The sequence below is a fragment of the Spea bombifrons genome, chromosome 2 (genome assembly GCF_027358695.1).
Source record: "Spea bombifrons isolate aSpeBom1 chromosome 2, aSpeBom1.2.pri, whole genome shotgun sequence".
Classification (NCBI taxonomy): Eukaryota; Metazoa; Chordata; class Amphibia; order Anura; family Pelobatidae; genus Spea; species Spea bombifrons.
This window is the reverse complement of record NC_071088.1, coordinates 45,565,781-45,592,052: the sequence shown is the minus strand read 5'-3', so window position 1 is coordinate 45,592,052 and position 26,272 is coordinate 45,565,781. Positions and strand designations below refer to the sequence as shown.

Here is a 26,272-nt window from a genome sequence, read left to right as displayed (position 1 = left end):
TGTGTCTTGGTGCCGAGCAGTGTTCCCTCTAAGCTGTGCGCTTGTGCGCGCGCACGTAGCTTTAAGAGGGAGCGCACACAAACAAAAATTGTGCGCACAACCAGTAGCGTACCGAACAGGGGGTGGTCCGCTACTGGTTGTGTGCACGGCACCCCTCCAGAGAGGGACAGTAATATATATGATTGCTAACAGCAATCCCACTCCTATCATGCTAGGAGTGTGATTGCTGTTTATCATATATATATATATATCATATCATATATATATCATATATATATATATATATATATATATATATAATATGTTATTGATTTTTTGTCTAATTTTGGTGTGTTACTTTTAATAAAAGTGTTTTTTTTTGTTTTTGTTTTTAAAGGTGTGTTTTTCAGGTCCAGAATTTTCATTTCAGTGCATATATATATATATATATATATATATATATATATATATATATAGATAGATAGATAGATAGATAGATAGATAGATAGATAGATAGATAGATAGATACTAGACCAGACACTAAAGTGGTAGGCCTACACCACATCAATGTTTGGCTTAGTATATAGTGATTGGGGTTATGCTGCATTATTGTCAATGTCTGGCTCAATGTATAGTGATAGGTGTTGTGTTGTACCACGGTCAATGTGTGCCTCTGTATATAGTGATAGGTGTTATGCTGTACCACCGTCAGTGCGTGCCTCAGTATATAGTGATAGATGTTCTGCTGTACCACTGTCAGTGTTTGCCTCAGTATATAATGATAGCAGTTATGCTGTACCACCCTCAATGTTTGCCTCAGTATATACTGATAGCAGTTATGCTGTACCACTGTCAATGTTTGCCTCACTATATAATGTTAGCAGTTATGCTGTACCACCGTCAATGTTTGCCTTAGTATATAATGATAGCAGTTATGCTGTACCACCGTCAATGTTTGCCTTAGTATATAATGATAGCAGTTATGCTGTACCACCGTCAATGTTTGCCTCAGTATATAATGATAGCAGTTATGCTGTAACACGGTCAATGTCTGCTTCAGTATATAGTGATAGGTGTTATGTTGTACCACCGTCAATGTCTGCCTTAGTAAATAATAAGTTATGCTGTACCCCTGTCAATGTTTGCCTAACGACAGAAGCTATGCAGTTTTAAAGAGTGTATGTGTGGGGGTCCCATGTACAGGATCCGCCCCAGGTGCCAAATACTCTAGGTACACCCCTGCGCACAACAGTTTTTCCCAATTTTTTTTTATCCTTTATGAGGCCTGGAGCCTCCGCTCGTGATTCGCTCATAATTTATTTATGCAGTGAGAATTTCACCTTTAAAAAAACATTACAGTAAGTAATACTGTTGTGTAACTAATACTACATTATCACACTATAATGTAGTGTTATTAACCATGAGCGAGCAGTACCAAAAATATAGAATAACAATTTAAATTTAACATTTGCAGAAGCATATTGTACGCACAAAATTTTGGCTCTGGGAAAATTTTTGCACAAGAGAAATTTTCTGCGCATACCACCTAAGAAAAATTAGAGGGAACATTGGTGCCGAGATGCTTTTTTATTATATATATTTTTTATATGTATTTAAATCATATTGTCTAATAAAGATTTACTTTGTATATACCTTTTTTTCCTTATGTGCTCTCCTTACATTAGGTTTTGGTGTTTATTATCAGTTAGGTTATAGTTTCTACCATATGTGGGCAGTATTTGAATATCCATAGTCCTATTAGACCATTCATGTAACATTTCAAAGAAGACCCTCTAACAGTTGTGTCAGGTTCTAACACTCATGTTTCACTCTAGGCTCTAGACCTAATGTGAGTATTTGCATAGGGAACAAAGAAAATATGGATTTCTTACATTTCCACTCTTTATGGTTATGTACCATAAATATGTGTCCTGTCTATTCTCACACCATTCCCATCACATTCAATGAGTGCAGGAATCTATCTACAGTGAAGGAAAAAAAATATTCGATCCCCTGCTGATTTTGTACGTTTGCCCACTGACAAAGATATGATCAGTCTATAATTTTAATGGTAGGTTTATTTAAACAGTGAGAGACAGAATAACAACAAAAAAATCCAGAATTAAGGTCTGGAGACTGGCTAGGCTACTCCAGGACCTTAATGAGCTTCTTGTTGAGCCACTCCTTTGTTGCCTTGGCCGTGTGTTTTGGGTCATTGTCATGCTGGAATACCCATCCACGAACCATTTTCAATGCCCAGGCTGAGGGAAGGAGGTTCTCACCCAATATTTGATGGTACATGGCCTCATCCATCGTCCCTTTGATGTGGTGACATTGTCCTGTCCCCCAAAAAACACCCCCAAAGCATAATGCTTCCATCTCCATGTTTGACGGTGGGGATGGTGTTCTTGGGGTCATAGGCAGCATTCCTTCTCTTCTAAACACGTTGAGTTGATGCCAAATAGCTAATTTTTGGTCTCATCTGACCACAACACTTTTACCCAGTTCTCCTCTGAATCATTCAGATGTTCATGTGCTTTCTTGAGCAGGGGGACCTTGCGGCCACTGCAGGATTTCAGTACATCACGGGGTAGTGTTTTACCAATTCTTTTCCCAGCTTTTCCCAGCTGCCTTGGCAAGATTCTCCTGTGTAGTTCTGGGCTGATTCCTCACAGTTCTCATGATATTTGAAACTCCACAAGGTGAGATCTTGCATGGAGCCCCAGACCTAGGGATATTGTTTGTGTTTCTTCCATTTGCGAATAATTGCACCAACCGTTGTCACCTTCTCACCAAGCTGCATTGTGATGGTCTTGTAGCGCATCCCACCCTTGTGTAGGTCTACAATCTTGTCCCTGACATCCTTGGAAAGCTCTTTGGTCTTGGCCATGGTGGAGAGTTTGGAATCTTATTGATTGGTTGCTTCTGTGGAAAGGTGTCTTTTATACAGGTAAAAAGCTGAGATTAGCAGCACTCCCTTTAACTTTCCACAAAGAGGTACCTGAGACTATTGACCATTCATGCTTCGTGCAATTTAGCTTGGTCATGGTAAAATACAATTCCTGCTTCTTCTAATTGTTTTTGTAAGGCATTTAAGAAACATTTGTCTTTTCTGAAACCATATGCCAACCTTTGCCATGGAAATTCACTTACTGATAAATTAAATTGAAGTGGAAAAACATTTCAAAATCCCTTCACAAAGATGTGAGAGACTATGTCAATTCATACAGAAAACAATTGCTTCCAGGTATTGTGTTAGGACTTACCTGGCTTCGCGTCCCACAAAGTCCCACTCTCTGCAAGCTGCTCCGATGGCCTGTATCCCCGCCAGAAGGAAGCAGCTTCCTCAACCACGTGGCAGACCACGATGCCTTCCGTTGAGGAATGTGCAGTCACGTGCGTACTGGAGTGATGCGCATTTGTGACCTCGGATGACCCTGCCTGACCGTCTGTGCCTCGTTCTCGACCCCTGCTGCCTATTTAAACATGGAACCTTCACTGATACTTTACCCTTGGTTGGTATAAGGCGTATATTGTATTGCTGCTCTAGTTTGATCTTGTTAACCTGTTTGACCTTGCTCCTTGTTTCCTGATGTTGGCTTATAGCTTGTTCTCCTGCTACCAATCCGGCTTGTTTTTGACCTGCTCCTTCTCTCCTGATTTTGGCATATTCCGTATCATTGTGTTGCTGACTTGGCCTGTCTGACCTTGGTGGCTTTTGTCAGTTCTGCCTGATTTTCCCGCATCAGACCTACTTTGCTCCACGGGATCCATCGTACAATATCTTTAAATATTGGTGCTAAAGGTTGTTCTACAAGCTACAGTGTACATAATTTTTCCACACAGGGCTTCTCAATTTTGGCTTTATTTTTGTTGAATAAATCATGACACAGGGAAATATGTCATGTGTTGTTCTTCATCTGTTGTTGTATCTACCTTAGTTTTAGACCTGCTAAGGAATAGATGATTGTTATGTTTTTACCGTATTTGCTTGATTATAAGAAGGGTTTTTCAGAGCAAATGCTCTTATATTTGAATTTTGGGGGGTCGACTTATAATCAAGCAAATACAAATGTCCTATTATGTGAAACCATAGAATTCAAAGAGGGTGTACTTTCTTCTTCACATGACTGTATGTTTAGTTAAATAGTAATTTGACCAATTTGAACCATGTTCTAGTAAGAGAATAGATACACACAAAGTAATTTGACCAATTTGGAACGCCTGGTTGTGAATGACACTAGCATAATAATTAAGACTGCGGACAAGGCAGGATTAATGGCAGGAATTACCACACATCTAAGACCTTAATACAGCTATCAGTCTGGGAGAACTAAATTCCTACTTCACAGAACGCAATACATAGACTCACACGTAAACTAGAATCTATTAAGGCAGCCTTGGCTCTTGGAATCCATGACTAAAAAGGAATATGAATTTGTAGTCACCTAGGTGAGATTCCAGATCATAAATCAAGTACAACCTCCCAGACGCAGAAGTTATAGGATCCAGCGGGTGAAAGAGACAGCGTGGATCAGCAGGCCGGAGGCCTTCTACCCAAAAGGGCTCAACAAATACCATGAGCTCTAACATTTCTTTTGAATCATCCTTGGGTGACTGCCGAGTCCATATGTTTATACCAAGAGGCACCCAGATTACCTGTTACCCCTTGGGATACATGGACACAACATTTGTTAGGTTCTAAGTTGTGTATGGTCATTTCAGTGAATAGTAAAATGTATTATTCCTTTATAGCTTCCCATGAATCTTACCTTATTATTATAGAATTATATTCTCATTTGCCTCTTCTAGAATTTTCCACAACCTTTCTACATCTTCCTTCTCATAAGCTCTTTACACTGATTCTAACCTTATTACTTTAGTGAGTATGGTTGTTACTCCTACACAGAACAGCCCCAATGGGCCAGGCTATTAAGTCCAGTTTATATTTATATATTTATATATGAGTGATTTTATGTGGAAAACGTGCTAGGGTCACCTACAGTATTTGTACTTTTAATTTAATTTTAAGCACTGTCCAACTAAGTGTCCAACATATTGCTACCCTACTTGTATTTATTAGCGCTAAACTGGGTGGTGGGTTTCTCCATCGAGTGTATATTCCTTGAGTGGTCCTGTATATGTAAACTGCTTTAATTAATATATAGAACATTCTATTGAAGAGGCTTCTTGTGCTCTTGCAATCACTGTAGTTGTTTGCCCTGCGGTCCTCTTTGCGATGTGTGGTATCTACGAGGTTAAAAATGCGTCTAACACCGGGGGTGACTCGAGGGGCAGTTTTTTGTTTATTAGATACTCCAAAGGATCTGGATACAGGAATAGGATAGTGCATGGAAATTAATTAGGGCTCACTTGCAAATGTTGTGCTCCTAAACTATAAATGTGTGTGCAGTTATTTTCAGTACAATGGCTAATGTATTTTATATTATATAGAGGTACATACTTATAGAAAATCAATGAGGTATTTTGTTGTAAAAAGAAATAAGAAATATGTGATATAATTTCCATTTTACCCTGAATGAGCAAAGCAAAAGTAAACAATCATCTCACGCACAGACATGTTTACCCACTTGACTTTGCACCTAATCTTACCAAGCTTCTATTTTTACACTTTATAGTCTTTCACTGTAACAAGCTTTAAGAGGTTTAGAAGGATCTTGTTTTGGGAAACCTTGTGGAAAGTGAAGGATTTTTTGCCTCGTTGCATATGGGATTTATACTTCTACTCTGACTTATATAAACAATATGGGTTCGTCTAACTCATCAGCAGATGATATTAATGCACTGGAGATACATCATTGGTACAGAAAATTTATGAAAGAGTGTCCATCTGGACAGCTCAGTCTCCATGAATTTAAAGGATTACTTGGCCTGCAAGGAATGAATCCAGAGGCAAATCAATACATTGAACAAGTATTCTGCACATTTGATATGAACAAGGTAAGTAAATATTTAACATGTTTTAGAAAATGATTTATGAAGAACCAGTAAGTTATGTTTTTTTCTCTTTTTGTGTGCCTTAATATATTTTATATTAATGTGTACCGAATGTGTGTTCTTGATGTTTACATGTTATATCTACACAATATATTCAGTTAATATCACTTTATTGGCCACACTTTTAGGAAAAAAAACAATTTAAGTATGCAGAATGTTTTTGTTAGTATGCCAAGATTGTTAAATCTGTTAAATAGCGAAGATGTCAAAAGATATAACTAGTCCGAAGTTATAAAGAGACTTAATATTTTTGTCACTCTTGTAGAACAGTTTGGAACCTCCAAGATTAACTTCTGCTAAAGTTTTACAAAGTTGTGCATGCACTGTGAGGATATGCTTTTCAGTATATGATATATGCGTTTCAGTATATGATATATGCGTTTCAGTGTATGATATATGGTTTTCACTATATGCATTTCACTATAAAATATATTTGTTTCAGTATATGATAAATGCGTTTCACTATAAAATATATGCGTTTTAGTCTATGATATATCATATACTGAAACGCATATATCATTGACTAAAATGCATATATCATATACTGAAACAAATGTATTTTATAGTGAAATGCATATATCATATAGTGAAATCCATATATCATATACTGTAATGCATATATGGGTTTCACTATATGATATATGCATTTCACTGTATTATATATGGGAAACAAAAAAACAAAATAATGTGCCTAACGGTCCCTTGAGCACACAAGACCTTGCTCCTAGTGTTTTTGCAATATTGTAGACTCCTTTACTGTTCAAAATATAATGCAAAGCTGAAACCTACCAATTCTGTATATGTCTATTGCAAATGTTGGCTCTATATAAATAAAATATTAACAGTAACAGCATTTTAATAATAATTATTAATAATTTAAACATTAAATATGGACTCTGCTTATGTAAAATGTAATTAACATAGTTTAAGACACAAGTGTGCTACAAAAAGCCATGATAGGTTTGTACCTATCATATTAATATTAAAAACCCAATGATTAAATATTGAAATCAGTATCAAATGTTTGAATCAATAAAATGACATACTATATATTTTAACGTTTAATTAGTTTATGTTAATTAAAACTCCCAGTAATTATAATACCAAAAATATCATTAATATCTCCATAATTTATTTTAATAAATACCATTAATATCTCTATAAATTATTTTAATTTAAATAACTTATTTCAACTTAAATGACTCATTTTTAAATAACTTATTTCAAAATAACTAATTTTAAAATAAACATGATATCTCCATGGTGACCCATAGTGGGTTAATCAATTGTGAGTTTAATTCATTATGATTATTATTTAATTGGTATTGATCAACTGCTTAATTGCCAAATTCATTAGTTGACCATTTGGTTTTGTCAAATCTTTTTCAAAAGTTTTTGATATGATAATAATTAAAAATTCATGATAAAATATACATTCTAAAATATTAATCATTCATGTTGACCCATACAGAGTTCACGTTTAATGTCTCCTCCCCTCCAGTATGGCAATACTAAATCTATGCCTATGATTTTAAAATCGGCCAGGGAGAACTTCCTGCAATTATTGCAATGTCTAGAGACGCTATGTTTATGGTTGTGGTTACGTATATTACCTAAATGTTCCAATGACATTGAGTGTCAAGATAATCTTCTCTTTTCTTCATGCTAACCTCTCTAAAGCCCTCTTCTAACAATTCTTTTGGATAATTCCTTTCTCCGAATTTTTTCAACAGTTGTTGACTTTGAAAACCAAAATCTGCTTAATTTGAGCAGTTTCTTCTTATACGTGCCACTTCGTAATGTTCCTTAGCCACTGAGGATGGTGGCAACTAGTAAAGTCTATGTAGCTATTGCCATCAGTGGGTTTAAAATATGTTTTAGTGTGTATTTGATTATCAGATATGTAAAGATCCAAGAAATCGATTTGAGATGTATTAATAGAAGAAGTAAATTATAAATTATACTGATTATTATTAACATAAGAAATAAAACTGCTTAGATCTTCTTTCGACCCTTGCCAAATAATAAGAATATCATCAATGTAGCGCCGCTATAGGACCAAATTTGCACCAAACGGATTATTAGACCAGATCTAATTGGCCTCCCATATCTGCTACATACAAGTATAAACCGAATACAATCTGTTATAAATTTACTTTGTAGAGGACTCATATTGGCATCAGAGTCTAAAACTTTCTTATTAGCGACAATTCGTCCTTCATGAGGAATAGCTGTATACAAGGAAGAAACATCAATGGTAACCCATAGATAATCGGGTGACCATGTTAATTCCTGTAAAATATTTAAGTTGTGTTTAGTGTCTCTCAAATATGAAGGGACAAGTGGCACGTATTTTTGTAGATAAAAATCTATATATTGGGATACGTTGCTAGTGAGGGAATCAATCCCACTAATGATAGGACCTCCTGGGGGTGTTACAGGATTTTTATGAATCTTAAGTAAAAAATAGCAATAGAATATTGCAAATTTTAGGAATTTGATATCCAAAAATTCGAACTCATTTTTATTGAGTATCTCATTATTCTTACCTTCTTGTAAAAGTAATTTTAATTCCTTTTGTAATATTTTAGTTGGATCTTTCTGTAATTTTTTATATGTATCGTAATCATTTAATATTCTATTTGATTCCTCCATATAGTAGGTGCGATCCATAATCACAGTCGCTTTTATGACTTTTTGTTTATTGTCTTTTAATTGTGCTAGACTTTCCTTTTCTTTTTTTAGTAAGGTTGCGCGATCTTTTATTATTTTTGTCTATATTTTCAAATTCTTGAAGAAGCATATCCTTAAAAACTTCCAGATGGTCAATTTTGTCCTGTTGCGGGTAAAAAGTGGACTTTAGTTTGAAATTAGTGTGTGAAAAGAGATCTTTTTCTGTTGTTTCATTTTCTATCTTATTTTCCGGTTCTTTTTTCAGGGAAAAACGTTTTACTGTTAAGTTTCTAATGACTCTCTGGGTATCGAGAAACAGCTTGAAGTTATTTGGACCCGTATTCGGGGCAAATTTTAAACCCTTATTCGAAAGAGAAATCTCTACAGCATTTAATTGATATTTTGATAAATTTACAATTTCATTACTAGGAGAATTATTCTTTGTTACTATTTTCTTCCCTCTTCCTCTATTTCTTCTATATATCTTATTAATTTCCTTTTTTTCAGAGGTGGGGGAGGGTGAGGTGTTTTGACCTTTCATAAAATTGAGCACATATATGACATTTTAAAATTGAGCACATATATCACGTGTTAAGGAATACTCTTTATTGACCATACCAATAGTCTGAAATGGTGTCCCAATTTTAGAAAGGTGAGATAGATCACCCTTGATCTTAAAATACAGACCAGCCCACATCTTATTCTCTGAAACCATTTATTTCTGCCATCTTAGTGCTGACATCCATTATTGTGGGGTCATTAACTTTTCTTTACCAATGTTTCTCCCTGAAGCTTCTACATCATCTAAGTTGACAGGTTGTATGCCCAGTGTTACCTCAGTGGCTAGTTGGACTTTTTACCAACCTCTACTATCAGCCTTTTTCCCCAACCAATATTGTAAGGATATCTCTACACAATATCTTTGTACTAAGTTTGTCTAGCCTTCCTTTTTTGGCTTTCTTGTTTTTACAACCTCAGTAAAGATACTTAATTCGGAGACTTGATAGAGAGAGACATATTTGAGGGTAAACCCTCTTTAGCCATATTCAGCAACAGCCTGGAGAACACTGAGAAGTTCATCCCCTGTAAAATAGGATATAATGACTGAGGTATAATAGCAGTGACAGTTTTATCAATCATTTTTACAGGGAGCGTAACATTTTCCCCTTTGCCAGTACATGCTTAGATCCTGGGTCGTTCAGCCCAGGTCTTGTGCTTATTCTTATCAAACTAAAGAAATGACAAATCAGTACTGGTGTAAACCAACAAACGGAACCTCTCTGTGTGAAATGACCAATCAGAGACAAGGACTTACAAGTACATAATTTCTATGATTAGCATAACTAAATATTCAACAGCTCACTTGTTCCCACCAATAGAAAATGACTGGGAGACTCCCTTTTTCATTTTAAAAGCTCCTTCCTGTCTCCTGTTTCCACTTTTACCCCTAGCAAATCCAGCCATTTGCAAAATGGACATGCTACTCCAAAACTGACACAATTTGATACTTTGTATAAATTAGTATTGGCAAGCCAATTCTTAGGCAGTATTAGCAGGATTCCCTTGAAGCCGCTTTAGACCTCATTCATCTTGATATTTAGGGGGTAGCAGCACAGGTTGATATTTATCTCTAACTCTAGGGTTTCATCTTAATACAGATGGTTGTCAGACTAGGTAACTACCACACTTTTTAATTCATTAATTTCCTCCCGATATGTAATTTATTTCATAACGTTATTTAATGAAAAGGTAATTTTTTTATTTAACAATAAGTGATGTGCAAAATAAATACAATAACCAATACAAATATAAATATAAGGTGCTCCTGGTTCACCATAAGAAACAAACCCCACTGTTGTTTCACTGAAACTTCTTAAACAAAAAATCTAAATCACCTGTGACCGCACCCAACACACCAATAAGTATAAAACACAAATTTAATTTATATAATACCCAATTGATGCAAATCAAATTCCAGAGGAGTCCAAAATCGACCAGAGGAGTCCAAATATGAAAAAATAAAAACAGACAAAACAATATAGTATAGTATGAAACTTGATATGTAGATATGAAAGACCAAAATCAGGATGGACTCTAACGTTAGGTAGTGCTTCCCCAAGTCCATAAATGAGCATGTGTGATATTCAAATCATATAAGTGGTAATCATCCACTTCTCTCCTCCAAAGTAGACCTCAAGCAGTCGAACAGTTCATAGCGATAAGAGACACCGAGAACTTCAAAAGAGCACAGTATAGGAGTCGAAGGTGAATACAAATAATGAGTTTAATACAATAAAATAATCTCTGCACTTACATATAAAATAAATAGGAGCTTGCATATCGCAGGTTACTTTAAAATCGAAACTCTCAATGTCACCCTTCTCCTCCTTCCAATGACGTCAATACATACAACACGTATATTAAACTGCTGCACAATCTGTCTCTATTTAGTAATAGCCATTTCTTGGCACTGTCACTTTTCAGATTTTTCAGATTCAAAGCATGTTTGATTCTGGTTACGGTAGTGAGTTAAGCACCACTGGGTCGTCTGAAGCTACAGTGAAGCTGAGCTCCCGAAGACTCAGTCCAGTTTTGGTGGGGGAGTGGTGTGTGCCTTCTGGCCCCCACTACCCCTTAGAAAGTTTTTTTTTGTTCAGGAGTACGAGAAGACTTCAGGGGATCTCCTCTCGGGGAGATCCTAGAAGATCTAGCCCACCCAATGTTTCTACAGAAGACAAAGATTGTGGACTTGGCTCCGGTGTGGCTTCCACAGTTTGGATCACCGTATCCCCTTCTTTACGTTTGATTAATACACGGCAGTAGAAGACGGAAGAGCACGACCTTGGGCTCTAAAAAACAATAGCCTTTTGTTATTGTTGAAGAGAAAATTAATGTCAACATCGCCTGTAAACTTGATTGTAAATCTGGCGGATTACTTATGAACTCGGGCTGCCAATGTGCTGAATGCTAAATATTTCAATGAAGATTGCGGCCTAACTACACGGTTGGGGTTAGGAATAATTTACTCTTTAAAATAATACTATCTCTGTAAGTTCAGTGAGTAAGTATTGATCTAGCTGGAATATATTACAAATTTGGAGAGTTTTTGTTAGTTTTGTCTGTTTGCTCAGTGAGATCCTAGTGGTGCTCTTGATATTCTGTTCTTCGAATTGTTTAAGGTTGCTCAGGTCTGTACTATAGCATAAAAAGTTAAATAGAGATTTATTTTAGAAAAAACATAGACATTGCAGACATTTTGCAGAAGGTGAAAAAGTTGCATGTTTTGTTCCTGTAAAATAAAAGTGTAACTTATTTATTGGCATCACCAATTAGTTATGTTTGTGAAGGAACTGATAGTATGTCTCCGCTGTATTTTTATTTCAGTTCAATGTACACAAAAAATCTAAAATTATTATACACCATTTCAAATAAATGTGGTTAATGTATTTTTTCTGACCTCCAGGATGGATTTATCGACTTTCTGGAATTTATTGCTGCAATAAATTTGGTTTTGCGAGGGAAAATTGATCAGAAATTAAAGTGGTATTTTAAACTATATGATGCAGATGGAAATGGATCAATTGACCGTAAAGAATTGCTAAGTATAATAACGGTAAGAAAACCATTTTCTGAAAATATAATGTGGACTGTCTTTATAATAAAGACTGCTTTCTAATGTCTCATATCGCTCCAATGCCACATAAATTGCAATGGCATGATTGTAATGTTCAGAAAGAAAGAGTCTAAAAACTTTATATTATAGCAAGTATACATACTATGGAATAGTTCATTGAATAGTTGACTGTGTTGTGATATATATATATGACAATCCACCATACTGCTTTTTTAGAACTGCTTATTTTAAATGTATGTATTTAATTTATTGTAATGCAGTTCACAAACAGTGGTGTCACTTATTGCTAAACACACAAAAAGAAAGATAATAACAAAAAATGGCAAATACACATTTCTATTTTTACTACTTAACATGAACTGGCACGAGGCAGTTCCCATTCCCAGGGCCGGCCCAAGGCATAATGCCGCCTGGGGCGAATTTTAAAGTTCTGCCCCCCCCTACCCTTCCTCTCCCTCCCTATTATCTAACCTTCCTCTCCTTCCCTATTATCTACCCTATCCCCCCCCCTTTTACTTACCTTTCAGCAGTCCTGCGGCGAGTCTCCCTGCTCGGTCTCGGTGCTGGCTTGTAATGATGAACACCGGAAATGACGTCATCTTCCGGTGCTCAGCATTACAATCCGAGACCGAGCTAGAGGGCTCGCAGAGGAGAGAGAGGGGCACCGAGCGGGTAAGCGAAAACCACTCGGCGCCCCTCTCTCTCCTCCGCTTTAAAAAAAACAAAAAAGGGCTTGGGGCTTCAAAAGTGCCGCCTGGAGCAATTGCCCCACTCTGCTCCATGGTAGGGCCGGCCCTGACCATGACTCTCAGTCTTCTATGTTACTCAACTACTGAAGTGCCAAAGGTTAATTTTTATATTATTATGGATTGGTACTGCAGCTGCTGTGGAATGCATATCTTAGCCATCTATTTAGTTCATGGAAAATGTAATAATAGCCACGACTCCAGGGGGAACAGCATTTCTCTGTGTATATTTTGGGGTTCTGCATTTAAACTTTAACAACTTTTTGCCTCTGTATTGGCAATTCTCCTGTCCATGTGCCTGCTTAACTGCTTTGATCAGAATTGTAGTCTAGAACAGAGGGGCACAACTTCAGTCCTTAAGGGCTACAAACAGTTCACTATTTCCTCAACACGCATAGTTTAATTTTTAATTAAAGATAACTTTGCTCAAGATGGGACAAAAGTTGTGCCCTATTTGTGTACCTCGAGGAACTGTATATAGGTGCGTACCTGGTCTACTGCACATAAATTGAGAGAATGTGCTTTACTTTTCAAGCTTTAATAAAAAATACAAATTCCATCAAAAATAGGGTCTGAGTATTGGAGATGAGTACTATACTAAATACTTAAACTGATGTCTGAACATAGATTTGGAAGTGGTCATGACACTATCCAAATCTATGCTCATATGTACTTAAAGTATAAGAGGACTCAAGTGTTTACAGTATATATTTTTTGTCCCATTCTCTTGAATGCTGATTTTATTAAGTATACATTAAAAAATGTTTTGTGTTTTGCAGACCATTATTTATTATTTAGGTTTATTAGTTAGGTCAAGAAATACCGTATTTGCTCGATTATAAGACGAGGTTTTTTCAGAGCAAATGCTCTGAAAAATACCCCTCGTCTTCTAATCGGGGTCGTCTTCTAATCAGACCTCAAATAGAGGTCTGATTAGGAGACTAAGATCCAGATCCCCCGCACCGCTGCAGGGGACCTGGATCCTCCTGCCCCCCCCATCATACACACACTTACCGGTGCTTCCTGCTGTATTGCCGGGGCAGCGGGTTGACGTCTACGCGATCCGCGTAGACAACGTCCGCTGCAGCCGGAAGGAGGTGTGGCTAGCAGCGGGGGTTGTCTGCGTCCGTCGCGTAGGCCTTCCCCGACTGTCAGAGACCAGAGTTCCCCGCACCGGTGCGGGGAACTCTGATCTCTGACCTCTGACAGCCGGGGAAAGTATACGCGACGGACGCATACAAACCCCCGCTGCCAACTCCACCTCCTTGCGGCTGCAGCGGAAGGCGACGTCAACCCGCTGCCCCGGCTGGAAGCACCGGTAAGAGAGGGCAGAGAGGGGAGAGAGGGGTGAGAGAGGGGGAAGGGGGGGAGAGAGAGAGAGAGAGTGTGTGTGTGTGTTAATTAAATGGAGGTATAGGGTGTGTGTGTGTGTGTGTTAAATGGGGGCATAGGGCATTTCTGGAGTGGCGTTAAGGGGGCATTTAATAGAGCACTCTGCCTCCTGAAATGCCTTATACCTCCCTATATGCCACTCTGCCCCATAATATGCCTTTTAACCCCCTAAATGCCAGAGTAGCATATAGGGGTATAAGGCATTTCTGGAGGCAGAGTGCTCTATACAATGCCTTTTAACTCCCTTAGTGCCACTCTGCCTCCTGAAATGCCTTATACTTCCCTATATGCCACTCTGCCCCATAATATGCATTTTAACCCCCTAAATGCCAGAATGGGATATAGGGGTATAAGGCATTTCTGGAGGCAGAGTGGCACATAGGGGGTCAAAAGGCATACCATGGAGCACAGTGGCATATAGAGGGTTAAAAGGCATATCATGGGCCACAGTGCCATATTGGGGTGGCAAGCCTGGGGGCAGATGTGCGTAACTGGGGGACAGGTTGGAAAATACAAGAAATAAAAACAAAAAAAATATTTTTCTCAATCATAGCTTTTATAAAAAAAAATAGTTTACATGAATTAACATTTACTGGTAAAACTTTTTTCCTTTGGGGTCGTCTTATATTCAGGCTTTTTCTTTTTTTCCTAAGTTAATATTCAGATTTTGGGGGGTCGTTTTATAATCAGGGTTGTCTTATAATCGAGCAAATACGGTATTTGAATTCTGTAAATTGCATTATATTTTCAATAAAAAAAAAAAAAAGAAATATTTGAATACTGACACAATTTTCATAATTTTGGCTCTGTATCCTACCACGATGGACTTGAATTGAAACAATGGAGATACAATTAAAGCGCAGACTTTAGCTTTAACTCAAGGGGCTGAACAAAAATATTGTATGCAATGTTTAAGAATTGCAACCATTTTCATAAATCGCCCCCCCCTTACTTCAGGGGCTCAAATGTAATTGGACAAATCAACACAATCATAAATTAAATGTTCATTTTTAATAATTTGTCGGAATCATTTGCAGGCAATGACTGCTTGAAGTCTGAAACACATCAACATCATCAAACACTGGGTTTCCTTCTTTGTGATTTTTTGCCAGGCCTTTACTGCAGCTGACTTCAGTTGTTTGTTTGCGGATCTTTCTCGCTTACGTTCAGAGCCTTAAATATTAATTAGACCCTGGGCAGGCATTTCTTCCACCACCCCTCCCCAAACTCCCTAGCATGCAATCACACCCTCCACTCCAACACAAAAACCCCCCCACAAAAATCACAAAAGTACTTGCCACTCTGACTCTACAGATTAGAAGGAGACTGTCAGAGTCAATGCAGTCTTCCCTCCTTGTGACCTTAATGTTACTCCGCGTGACACACGGAGGATAGTGGAGGACTGCAATACTATTTAGATTGCATAGAAAACAAATGGTGCGGGTCCAGCGAGTAACCTGAAATGGACGTGGGACTCGTAATCAGGGCTTGCTTTGGTTGTTAGGGCCACTGTGTGGAACCATTGGTATTGACTTCTGCTTGTTTCCTGACTACCGCAGATTACCGCCTGCCCTGAATTATGTTAATGACCCCGACTGCTCTTTTGCCTGACCCGTGTTAATTGGTTATCGGTTCCTGACTACTGCCTGGCTCCTGACCACTGTTGGGTTCTGGTTCTTCTGCTCTATGCCTGTGTGTCTCCTCTGCCTTTGCTGCACCCGTGTACTACATTTAGCTCCATCTGTAGCAGTGTATCCTGTTGACTGCTAGGGGGCAGCTTTCCCTATTTTCTGCAGCGAGGATCCTCTTCTAGATCTGCCTGAGAGCTACAGGTGGGAGGAGAATTGCCAGGTTGCAAGATGTAGAGGATATTATAATAATTTATTATTGTCCTTATTATTATTATTATGAAATATTCTAAATATCTACATGGCTATAATAAGTCTTTCCTTGCTGCCTTTAATTCTGTGTGTAGCTACTTTGTTTTCTTATGAATTACTCTAGCTATTGATTTGCCAGTTCTATACCTAATTTGCAAACACTGTTGCTCCTAGGTTTAGTATTAACTTTTGTTTGTAAAGTAATTGATTTGTAGAGATCAGATTTGTCAAGCATTGTCTCAAACTGTCCCATTTGAGTGGTGAGTTGTTTCCTGATCTCTGTTGTGTGGATTTTTTGTGTTTAGAACAGTATTGTCCTTGCATCACATATTTTTTGGCCTCTCCCGCAATGAGGAAGGCAGAGACATTACTAGAAACCACCAGTCCCTGATGCGGAAAAAGGTCCCAGGCCCCCAACACCTAGTCTGTGCCTTCTTTGACCCCCCTCCTTCCAACATAAAACATATGTAAACAAACAAATTATACACACTTACTCATACTCACTAACACACTCTATTTCACCCCACTTACACATCAATGCTCAAACACACAAAAGTACACATTCATGCTCACACACAATTACACATCCATGTTCACACACACACACACACTAACACAAGTACAGATCCATGCTCACACACACAAAAGTACAGATCCATGCTCACACACACAAAAGTACAGATCCATGCTCACACACACACAAAAGCACATATTCATGCACACACACACACTAATACAATTACACATCCATACTCACACACAAAAAAATTGCACATCCATGCTCACACATATACACAATTACACATCTATGCTCACACGCACACTAACACAATTACTCATCCATTTTCTCACAAACACACAATTACGCATCCATGCTCACATACACACACACAGAAGTACACATCCATGCTTACCTATATATATATATATATATATATATATATATATACACACACATAAACACAGACATATATCCCACGCTCATGCAGCTTTCCTTCTGGCTGCTTGCGCACATTGTGCGGGCAGCCTCGGTTTCACGTGACCCTCATACGCTCCTGTCTCCCTGTGCGGGTTAAAAATAGTTTACAAACAAATTCTAAACAATTTTGAATTGGTACGAGGATACAGGAAGAAGGGGTCCCACCAGGCCCCCTAGAGGCACGGGCTCAGTCACAACTATTCTATTCAGAAAATATTGTTTTCTATAGTATACTGTCTTTGTTCAGCAGTAATTTACCGTTATCGTCATAGAGTTGGGCAGGGCCCTCCTCACCTTCTGTTTCGAAATCCAGGTTGTTACTATTGACCAGGTTACCCACTGTACATCACTACGGAATACAATGGCATACTGTAAATCAATAAATATCACAAATATTCCAGAGTTTCTATACTTACCTTAACAGGCTGGCCCCAAGCTTTTTGTGGCACTCCAAAGATTCCGGGAGAGAAATGAAGGGGAGCTGAATAAACGGACCATTACTCTCATGTCTGAATGAAAGGTTTTTGGTATTCTCATTTAATGTATTTATTTTTTTTGATGTTATGCATGGACATTGGGTCTAAATACATTATATCAGTCTATAGACTATATTTCAACAAGTGGCAGATATATTATGGACTCCAATATCTAAGGGCTATATGCCTTTTTTTGACCTCTATAGAGGCGGAGTCTCCAATCGTGAGATCACGGATTGGTGACTGAGCTTTCTAACCGCCAAATCTAAGTGCAAACGCTATTGCTAACGAAGGAAACAGCTATACATGTACAGGCTTTGATGAAACAATGTTATACATTGCTGAAAACCATGCTGCGCCTTAACACTATGGCTCCGAGTTTTTAATATAGCGAGTGTTATTCCGACCATTGTGTTTTTATTTTAGTAAAGTATATCGCGGTATAACACTATTATATATATATATTATTTAGATTCCCGTAAGCTGCTTTTGTGGGTGGGTTCAGTTGTAGGTTCTTTTTAGACGGATCCTCCGCTTCAGTGTTTTTAATTTCATACATGCTTTGATCACTAAACGGTTCATCACTTTGAATGAAGATTTTGAACTTTTGTTCATACTTGGAAAGACTGTATGAACTATGTTTTGTCCAGGTCCGCATATTTTTGTGTTTTGTGGAATTATCTGCCTAGATGAAGCCGGCCACAGGCAAAGCTGCAGCAAGGCCATAAACCCCAAGACAAGTAGAGTGCACTGATCGACCTTTAAATACCACCTGATGCTGTAGGCACAACAGATTCATTTAGAGATCCCCATGCCATTTGTCGGCTATCACTCCAAGACCTAACTCGACCAAGTTTTAGGTCCACCATGTTTGCACTTCCTGCAACAAGGCAGTCACAGCAATATCCTTCTGATCCACCCAAATACACTTGGAGAGGTTGTTGTGGCTTTGTTGGTTAGCTAGAGCACCCAGTTCATGGTCAGTACCAATGCTGTGACAGAAAAATGAGTCTTTTTGGTATTTGACAGTCCTTAGTTGTAACTAAGCAATTGCTTACTCTGATGCCACCAGCTTGGTTGTCCCAGTGTGGGATGCATCAGCAAAGTATACCAGATGGTTTCTGCTCAATCATTGCACTGGTATGTTGAAGGTCAAATTCCCAATAGGGTCAAATTATTTGGATACATGGTACTGCCAAACTAACTTCACAAAATTGCCTGATGGACCTGTGCTGTCCAGATTCTAAACTCTAACACATCCTGGTGTTTTTTCCTGTGAATGGATAAATATCCAACCCTGGGATATGTTGGGATGCATACCTCTAATATCAGGTAGCACAGATTTTTACATTAAAGACAGAGTTCACATGAAGAGTTATGCTTCAGCTCCTTCCCTTCACTACATTATGAACGAACAGACCCAGCGAGCCTCTGCCACAAGAAGGGCTTGGCCCTTTATAATGTATAATTAAATCAATGAGATCTCTTCAAAGTTTCCTCATCCATGAAATTATGCATTATGTTGGGCCATCTCGTTCCTCCATGCTGTGGAAACGTGCTAGTGTTGGCACTTCATAACAGTGAAATGGAAATTTTGAAAGCACAACTTTCCTGACAACTCTCCCCAGGGGGTATGACCGGTCAGTTGCCAGCATCTCCAAGAAAACTATGTAACAGTTTATATAAACAAGTAGGGTGGCACAAGGATCAGGCTGGAGCAGGGAAGTAGGGCTTAAAAACTGTATAGTTACCTGGGAAGGCCAAACATTTGGTATATTTTCTAAGCAGAAATCAATTGGATCACAGGAGAATGTCATATTCTCCCCAAGTGGTCCCATGATTCAAAATGCCCAGGTCAATACCTTCCTCTCCAGAAGGTTCCACCCGCTAGCCTTGGAAAGGCATGTCATGTATTTTGCTTTACCATTCTACCTTGCCTGAATCTTTCCCCATATCTCTGATTCATCTGCTCTACTTCTTCCTGTGAAAGTGGTGCAAATGATGGTGTTGATTATGAGGTATTATGGTAGCTTGGACTGCAGTAAGTACATAATCTGTACTCTTCGTAGATATTTTCTCACAATACATTAAAAAGCTTCACAAAAAGAGCTACTTTTATGTGGCCAACACACATGCTGATGATTTTATGTTGCTTGAACTTTAGAGGAAGTTTTGGTTGGTAAATCCATAAGTATTAATATTTGTTCTTTTTCAGTTGTATACATTTTCTGTTTTTCTGTTGGTTACTTTAGAGGAAGCCTTTCAGGCATGAGGTCTGTGTCCTTTCTTCTAGGTTCCCAGAGCTTCTAGGAGTTCTTCAGCTGGCTGCAGTTAGCTAGTTTTAGATGGTGATTGATAAGACACAACTATGATAATTGATGATGCCCGTATTTAAATTAATGAATATCACTTGGTTGTCAAACTGAGGGACCCACAATTCTCTTTTCTATATTGTTTATATTTGTGTTTATTTTTTTATCATCTTGATGACAGCACCAACTGTGCTATGTATGTTTTGTATGCAGGAAGACATTGGGAGAAAGTCACTCTTTCGCTCACTCTCGCTATACTAAAATACTAGAGTTTGGTGGTTTTCACTGGCAATAATTAAAACAACACCACATAATCTTTTTGAATTTATCTCAGTGAAAAACCACGTTATGTTACTACTCCTCAAGTACTGCCCGAGAGAAGTTCTGGACTTGGTTACTATAAGACCGAGCAACATTTGTTAGTGAAAATGGCTAATTTAGATGTAAGATAGTGATTAGTGATTACTTTACTGATTCCTATTTTCTGTATAATTTTGTATATACTTATGTATTCAATTATGTTTCCTTATTGTACATATTGTTTATTTTTATACCATTAAATGTTACTGATTATATTTTTGGTTTCAGGCAGTTCAAGCTATAAATGGCCACCAAGGGGTGAACCCAGAAGATTTCACAGCCATGTTATTTCAAAAGATTGATGTCAATGGAGATGGTATAAAATATACTTACGGTTTTGAAGAAAATAATAATGGACATTGTTAGTTTTTTAAACATTACAACATACATTAGAAAGAATTTTATAAAATAAGATAAAAAGTATAAGTATAAAAAATATATATATATATTAACATGCTTACAGCTAAAATGCAATGATCTCTTTGTTATAATAAAACCTTGTTTTGTATCAAAATTGAACACAGTTTCAATGCTTTTATTATTGTTTTTAGCTGTAATACAATTAACTTTTGTAAAGCTGGAGGGGTGTTTTTTCTGCAGACCATGGTTAACATCAACCTCAGTTATATACCATGTTGCATTGTTACAAAGAAAAGATTCACAGCAAATGTAGTACCCATTCACAAGAAAAGTAGTAGGGAGTCGGGCAACTATAGGTCAGTAACTCTTACATCGGTAGTAGGGAAATTAATGAAAACTATGTTAAACTATAGGGTTGTTGAATATCTTAAATTACATGAATTTCAAAATCAGAAACAGCGTGGGTTTCCCTCTGGAAGATCATCCCAAACTAATCCTATAGATTTATTTGGATTGGGTGACTAAAATTAAAGATCGAGGTGGTGTAGTAGACATTGCATATCTAGATTTCGGTAAAGCTTTTGACACTGTCCCTTATTGAATTCTTATCAATAAACTGAAATCTTTGGATTTCAATTCCCACATTGCTGAATGGATTAGGGAGTGGCTGAGTGACAGACAACAGAGGGTTGCAGTCAATGGAGTATATTCGGAGCAAGGTCTTGTTACCAGTGGGGCACCACAGGGATCTGTACCTGGAACCATTCTATTTATTTTTTTATTAGTGATATTGCAGAAGGTCTTGATGGTAAGGTTTGTCTTTTTGCTAATGATGCAGAGATTTCCAACAGGGCTGATGTTCCTGGAGGGATAAGCCAAATGGCTTATTAGTAAACTAAAAAAATGGTCAGAGCTGTAGCAACCAATGTTTAATGTGGATAAGTGCAAAATAATGCAAAAGAGGTCTTCATGCCGTTGTACAGAGTACTGGTGAGACCTTGCTTGGAGTATTACACTGGAGACAGTATCTCTAGAAGGATATAGATACATTGGAGAGATTTCAGAGAAGGGCTACTAAACTCGTCTGTGGATTGCAGGATAAAACTTTCCACGAAAAGTTAAAGGATCTTAATATGAATAGGTTGAGAGAAGTACGAGGGGGAATAGGATAGAAACATTTAAATTTAGACTAGATGAGCTGAATGGTTTTTCTCTGCTGACACATTCGGTTTGCTTTCCAGGCTTTGCTGACAAACTAATTGCAAAATGTTTTTTTTTCCATTTAGAATATAATTAAATTTTCTTCTTTTTTTGTAGGGGAGTTGACATTAGAAGAGTTTATCACTGGTATACAAAAAGATGAATCACTTCTTGCACTTATTTCAAAAAGTTTTGACCTTTCCAATGTACTCAAAACAATCCAAAATGGAAGACGGAAAAGTATTCCATGATATGTGAAGATGATTTTGTTTTTTACTATGCAGTTCTACTATATTTACATTGTAATGTAAGTTTTACTAATCTATGGGAAAAATAACTTTTTAATTGCTTAATTTAAACTCATTCATAGAGCTTGTTATGGAATAACACATTTACAAGGTTTCAAGGAAATCCTGTCCCTTAAGTGTTAGTACATGGCATGGTTCACTAATTGTGAGTCATATTAAACGTAAACTATTATATATTATCTTATTTTTAGATAGAAAACATAATCTGGAGGATACAATTACTTAACAATGAAATTATTATATGTTCAATAAAAGTTACTTCATATAAGTGTTCATGTTTGTTGTTTTGTGCCCTTGTGTTAGAAAAAGTAATTGTCAATCAAGTATAATGATATAATATAGGAGCAAAACCATGTAGATATCCCTCCTATGTATTGAGTTTAGGTTTTTCAGTCACATCCATTACCAACAGGTGCATAAAATCAAGCATATACAGTGAAGCACATGCCATCTCAATAGACAAACATTGGCAGTAGAATGAGTTGTATTGAAGAGCTCAATGGCTTTAAATAAGGTACGTATGATGCTACCTTTGCCACAAAGCAGTTCATGAAATTCTGCCCTGCTAGATCTGCACCAGAAGTGCTCTTGTTGCGAACTGGAAGTGTCTATGAGTAACAACAGGTTAGCCACAAAGCAGTTGACCACGCACACTCATAGAGTGAGGCTGCTTAGTGTAGCACATAAAAAAAATCACCTGTCCTCACTCATTACAGAGTCCTAAACTGCCTCATTATCACAAACAACATCAGCAATTCTAAAGTGCTGTAATTCCACTGGAATCCAGAGCAGTGAAAACATGTTCTCTGCAGCGATCAATCACACTTCGCTATCTTGAAGCCTCATGGATGGATCTGGGTTTGGTGCATGCCAGGAGAACACTACCTACCAGAATGCATGCTGCCTACTTGAAACTTTGATAGAGGAGGGATAATGATCTAGAGAATTCAGTCCCGATTTTGGGTCTCTGTCCTGCTTTGCAGAGGAAGGGTGAGGCGAGATCTGTACTCACTTCAGGTGCAGCTGTGTGGGGCGCACAGACACCTGATCAGCAGCTGCAGACTAGCTGGGAGGTCGCAATCTCCTTCTAGGTCGCTCAACATTAGGGAGCGAGGTCTGTCCCTTCCGACCTTGCTTTACCGCTCCCTAATCACTACCCACCGGCAAATAATGCTGAGCGCGGGGATATGAAGTCATCCCTGCGCTCTGCAGCAATAGCCGGCACTTAGTGATGAGGGAGTAGTAAAGCGAGGTCTGAAGTGACCACCACAGGATGCAGGATACAGCATGGAGGCAGAAGGAAGAAGGATGGTGGAAGAGGTAAGAGATGGGGAGAAAGGGGTGTAAGGGCAGTGTACATGTTTATGTGTGTGTAAGGGCAGTGTACGTGTATATATCTGTGTGTGTGTAAGGGCAGTGTACGTGTATATGTGTTTATGGGTAGGTGTGTGTAAAGGCAGTGTATGTGTATATGTGTGTTTATGGGCAGGTGTGTGTGTGTGTGTGTGTGTGTGTGTGTGTGTGTGTGTGTGTGTGTGTGTGTGTGTGTGTGTGTGTGTGTGTGTGTGTGTGTGTGTGTGTGTGTGTGTGTGTGTGTGTGTAAAGGCAGTGTGTAAGGGTCCTGGGAGGGAGGCTAAAATTAGCCTTTTTTAATTAAAAAAATTATCTGCTGCTGTGGACTACTCTTCCAATAATGCTTAGCCAGCATTATGGTGGACACCTGGCTGGCTGAGAATCATGGGAATTTTAGTTCACAGTTAGCATCTGCAGCTTTACTGTTGCTGCACTTCCTATGACGCTTAGCCAGCATCATGATAGTAGTATGTCTGGGTGAGCATCATGGGAATTCAATTAAATGTGTTGGTTATTTTTAATATGCATGACTGTGCTGACAAAAACAAAGGGTGTTTTAAGTGGCGATGCAAGCGTGACATTGTAAAGTGCAATTGCTTGTATCGGTGAATTCTGCAATGCTGTGTTTCCATGTGTTGTTTATTTGATCCGTAACTCAACTACATAAAGGAGTAAAAGAGAGGTGTGGTAAATTGAAGAAGGAGACAAAGTGACTCTGAGGGTTATGGTGGGGGAGGGGGCACCACAGGGATGGCCCGCACAGGGTGCCTAAGCACCTAAAGCCGCACCTGATCACATCAGCATTAATTTTATTCGCGATCAACATAGTATTGTGCTCCTTCCCTGCCTTGCATGTGTTGTGTGAGGATGTCTCACGCAGAGTCACATTAGGGTCAGAAGACGTGAAGACTGCACTGACTCTCTCCTACTAACCTGTAGAGTGAGTGCATTAAGTACTTTTGTCTTTTTGTAGGAGTTTTCTGGTGTTTGAGTGAAGGAGGTGATTGTATGGGGAGGTCCAATCAATATTAAAGGTGACCCTGACGGAAGCAGACATTTTCCCCTGTTCCTGAGTAGAGTTTAGTTGATTAAGACAGTTGCCCATTTATACTATTAGCCAAACCTCTAATTTGAGGATTTTTTTAAAATTATCTTTCATCTATTATTCTTCATTGATAAATATTGGTGACAAAACCAGGTATTCTACTGGGCTTTCCCACAGTTTAACTGTTTTTCCATTGTTTCAAATTTAAAACCTGTTCCTGAGTAGTTTAAGACAGTTGCCCATTTATGCTAGTGCCAGCCAAGCCTGTAATTTGCTGCCAAGTCATTGTTGTAATTAGCTTTCTATTATATCCTCTATTATTCTACTTTGATAAATAAATATTGGTGAGAAAACCAGGCATTCTACTAGGCTGGCGTATGTGCACAGTGTCAGTCTTTTAGCCGTTGCCCATTCACTCTACCAGCCAAACCTCTGATTTGTGGACAGCACAAAATATTTTTTATTATCTCAAATTCATTGCTGAGTAATAAATATTGGTGACAAAATCTAGCACTTGACTGTGTGAAATTCTTCAGTAGAGGGTATCCCACTTATTTTTTTAAGATGATTAATGATTCCAGTGTTCATGGGTTGGGCAGAGCTGGTAGCAGGCATATATGAAAAAGTAGTAGTCAGGTTACCACCGGGATACCAGTCCCAAGTACGCAGAACCTTTCTTGCTTTGAGTCAGAAGTTGAATTACCCCTGCCACAGCAGTGCTGATGAACATCCTCAATCATCAGACCAGGCAATGTTCTTCCAGTCTTCCATTGTCCAATTTTGGTGAGCCTGTGCGAATTGTAGCCTCAGTTTCCTGTTCTTAGCTGACAGGAGTGGCACCCGGTGTGGTCGTCTGCTGCTGTAGGCTTGACGTGTTGTGCGCTCAGAGTTGATATTCAGCATACCTTGGTTGTGGTTAAAGTTACTGTTGCCTTTCTGTCATCTCGAACCAGTCTGCCTATTCCCCTCAACAAGGCATTTTCGTCCATACAACTGCCGCGCACTGGATATTTTCTCTTTTTCAGGCCATTCTCTGTAAACCCTGGAGATGGTTGTGTGTGAAAATCCCAGTAGATCAGCAGTTTCTGAAATACTCAGACCAGCCTATCTGGCCCCAACAACCATGCCACTTAAATCCTCTTTCATCACCATTCTGGTGCTCGGTTTGAACATCAGCAAGTAGTCCAGACCACATCTACATGCCTAAATGCAGTGAGTTGCCGCCATGTGATTGGCTGATTAGCTATTTGTTTTAACAAGCAATTGAACAGGTGTACCTAATAAAAGTGGCCAGTGAGTGTTTTACATGGGTAATAACCCTTTGAGATGAGGGAAGACATCCTACAAAACAGATATTCTCGACATAAGTGGACTGTGTAAAAAAAAAAAAAAAAAAAAAAAAAAAACAAATGGATGTACAAAACTTTTGAGCTGATGACAGCATTTATTTTAGGAAGACAGCTACCGGCTGTCTAGGGTCTTTGAAATCTTCAGGTGGTGTGTTTTTGGGCCATGTGTAGTTTGTGGGGGTTACTTTGGTGTCTGAGTAGTTTTTAC

The 26,272-nt window shown here is 38.3% G+C and overlaps 1 protein-coding gene across 1 annotated transcript; it reads left to right on the top strand.

Annotated features, from left to right (window-relative positions):
- The first annotated feature begins 5,745 nt into the window (after positions 1-5,745).
- On the top strand, positions 5,746-22,280 carry LOC128475248 (guanylyl cyclase-activating protein 3-like). The gene is made up of 4 exons (XM_053457719.1): positions 5,746-5,940; positions 12,134-12,283; positions 20,678-20,765; positions 22,127-22,280. The coding sequence occupies exons 1-4, from the start codon at positions 5,746-5,748 to the stop codon at positions 22,258-22,260; spliced, it is 567 nt and encodes a 188-aa protein (XP_053313694.1). The 3' UTR covers positions 22,261-22,280.
- Positions 22,281-26,272: the final 3,992 nt, after the last annotated feature.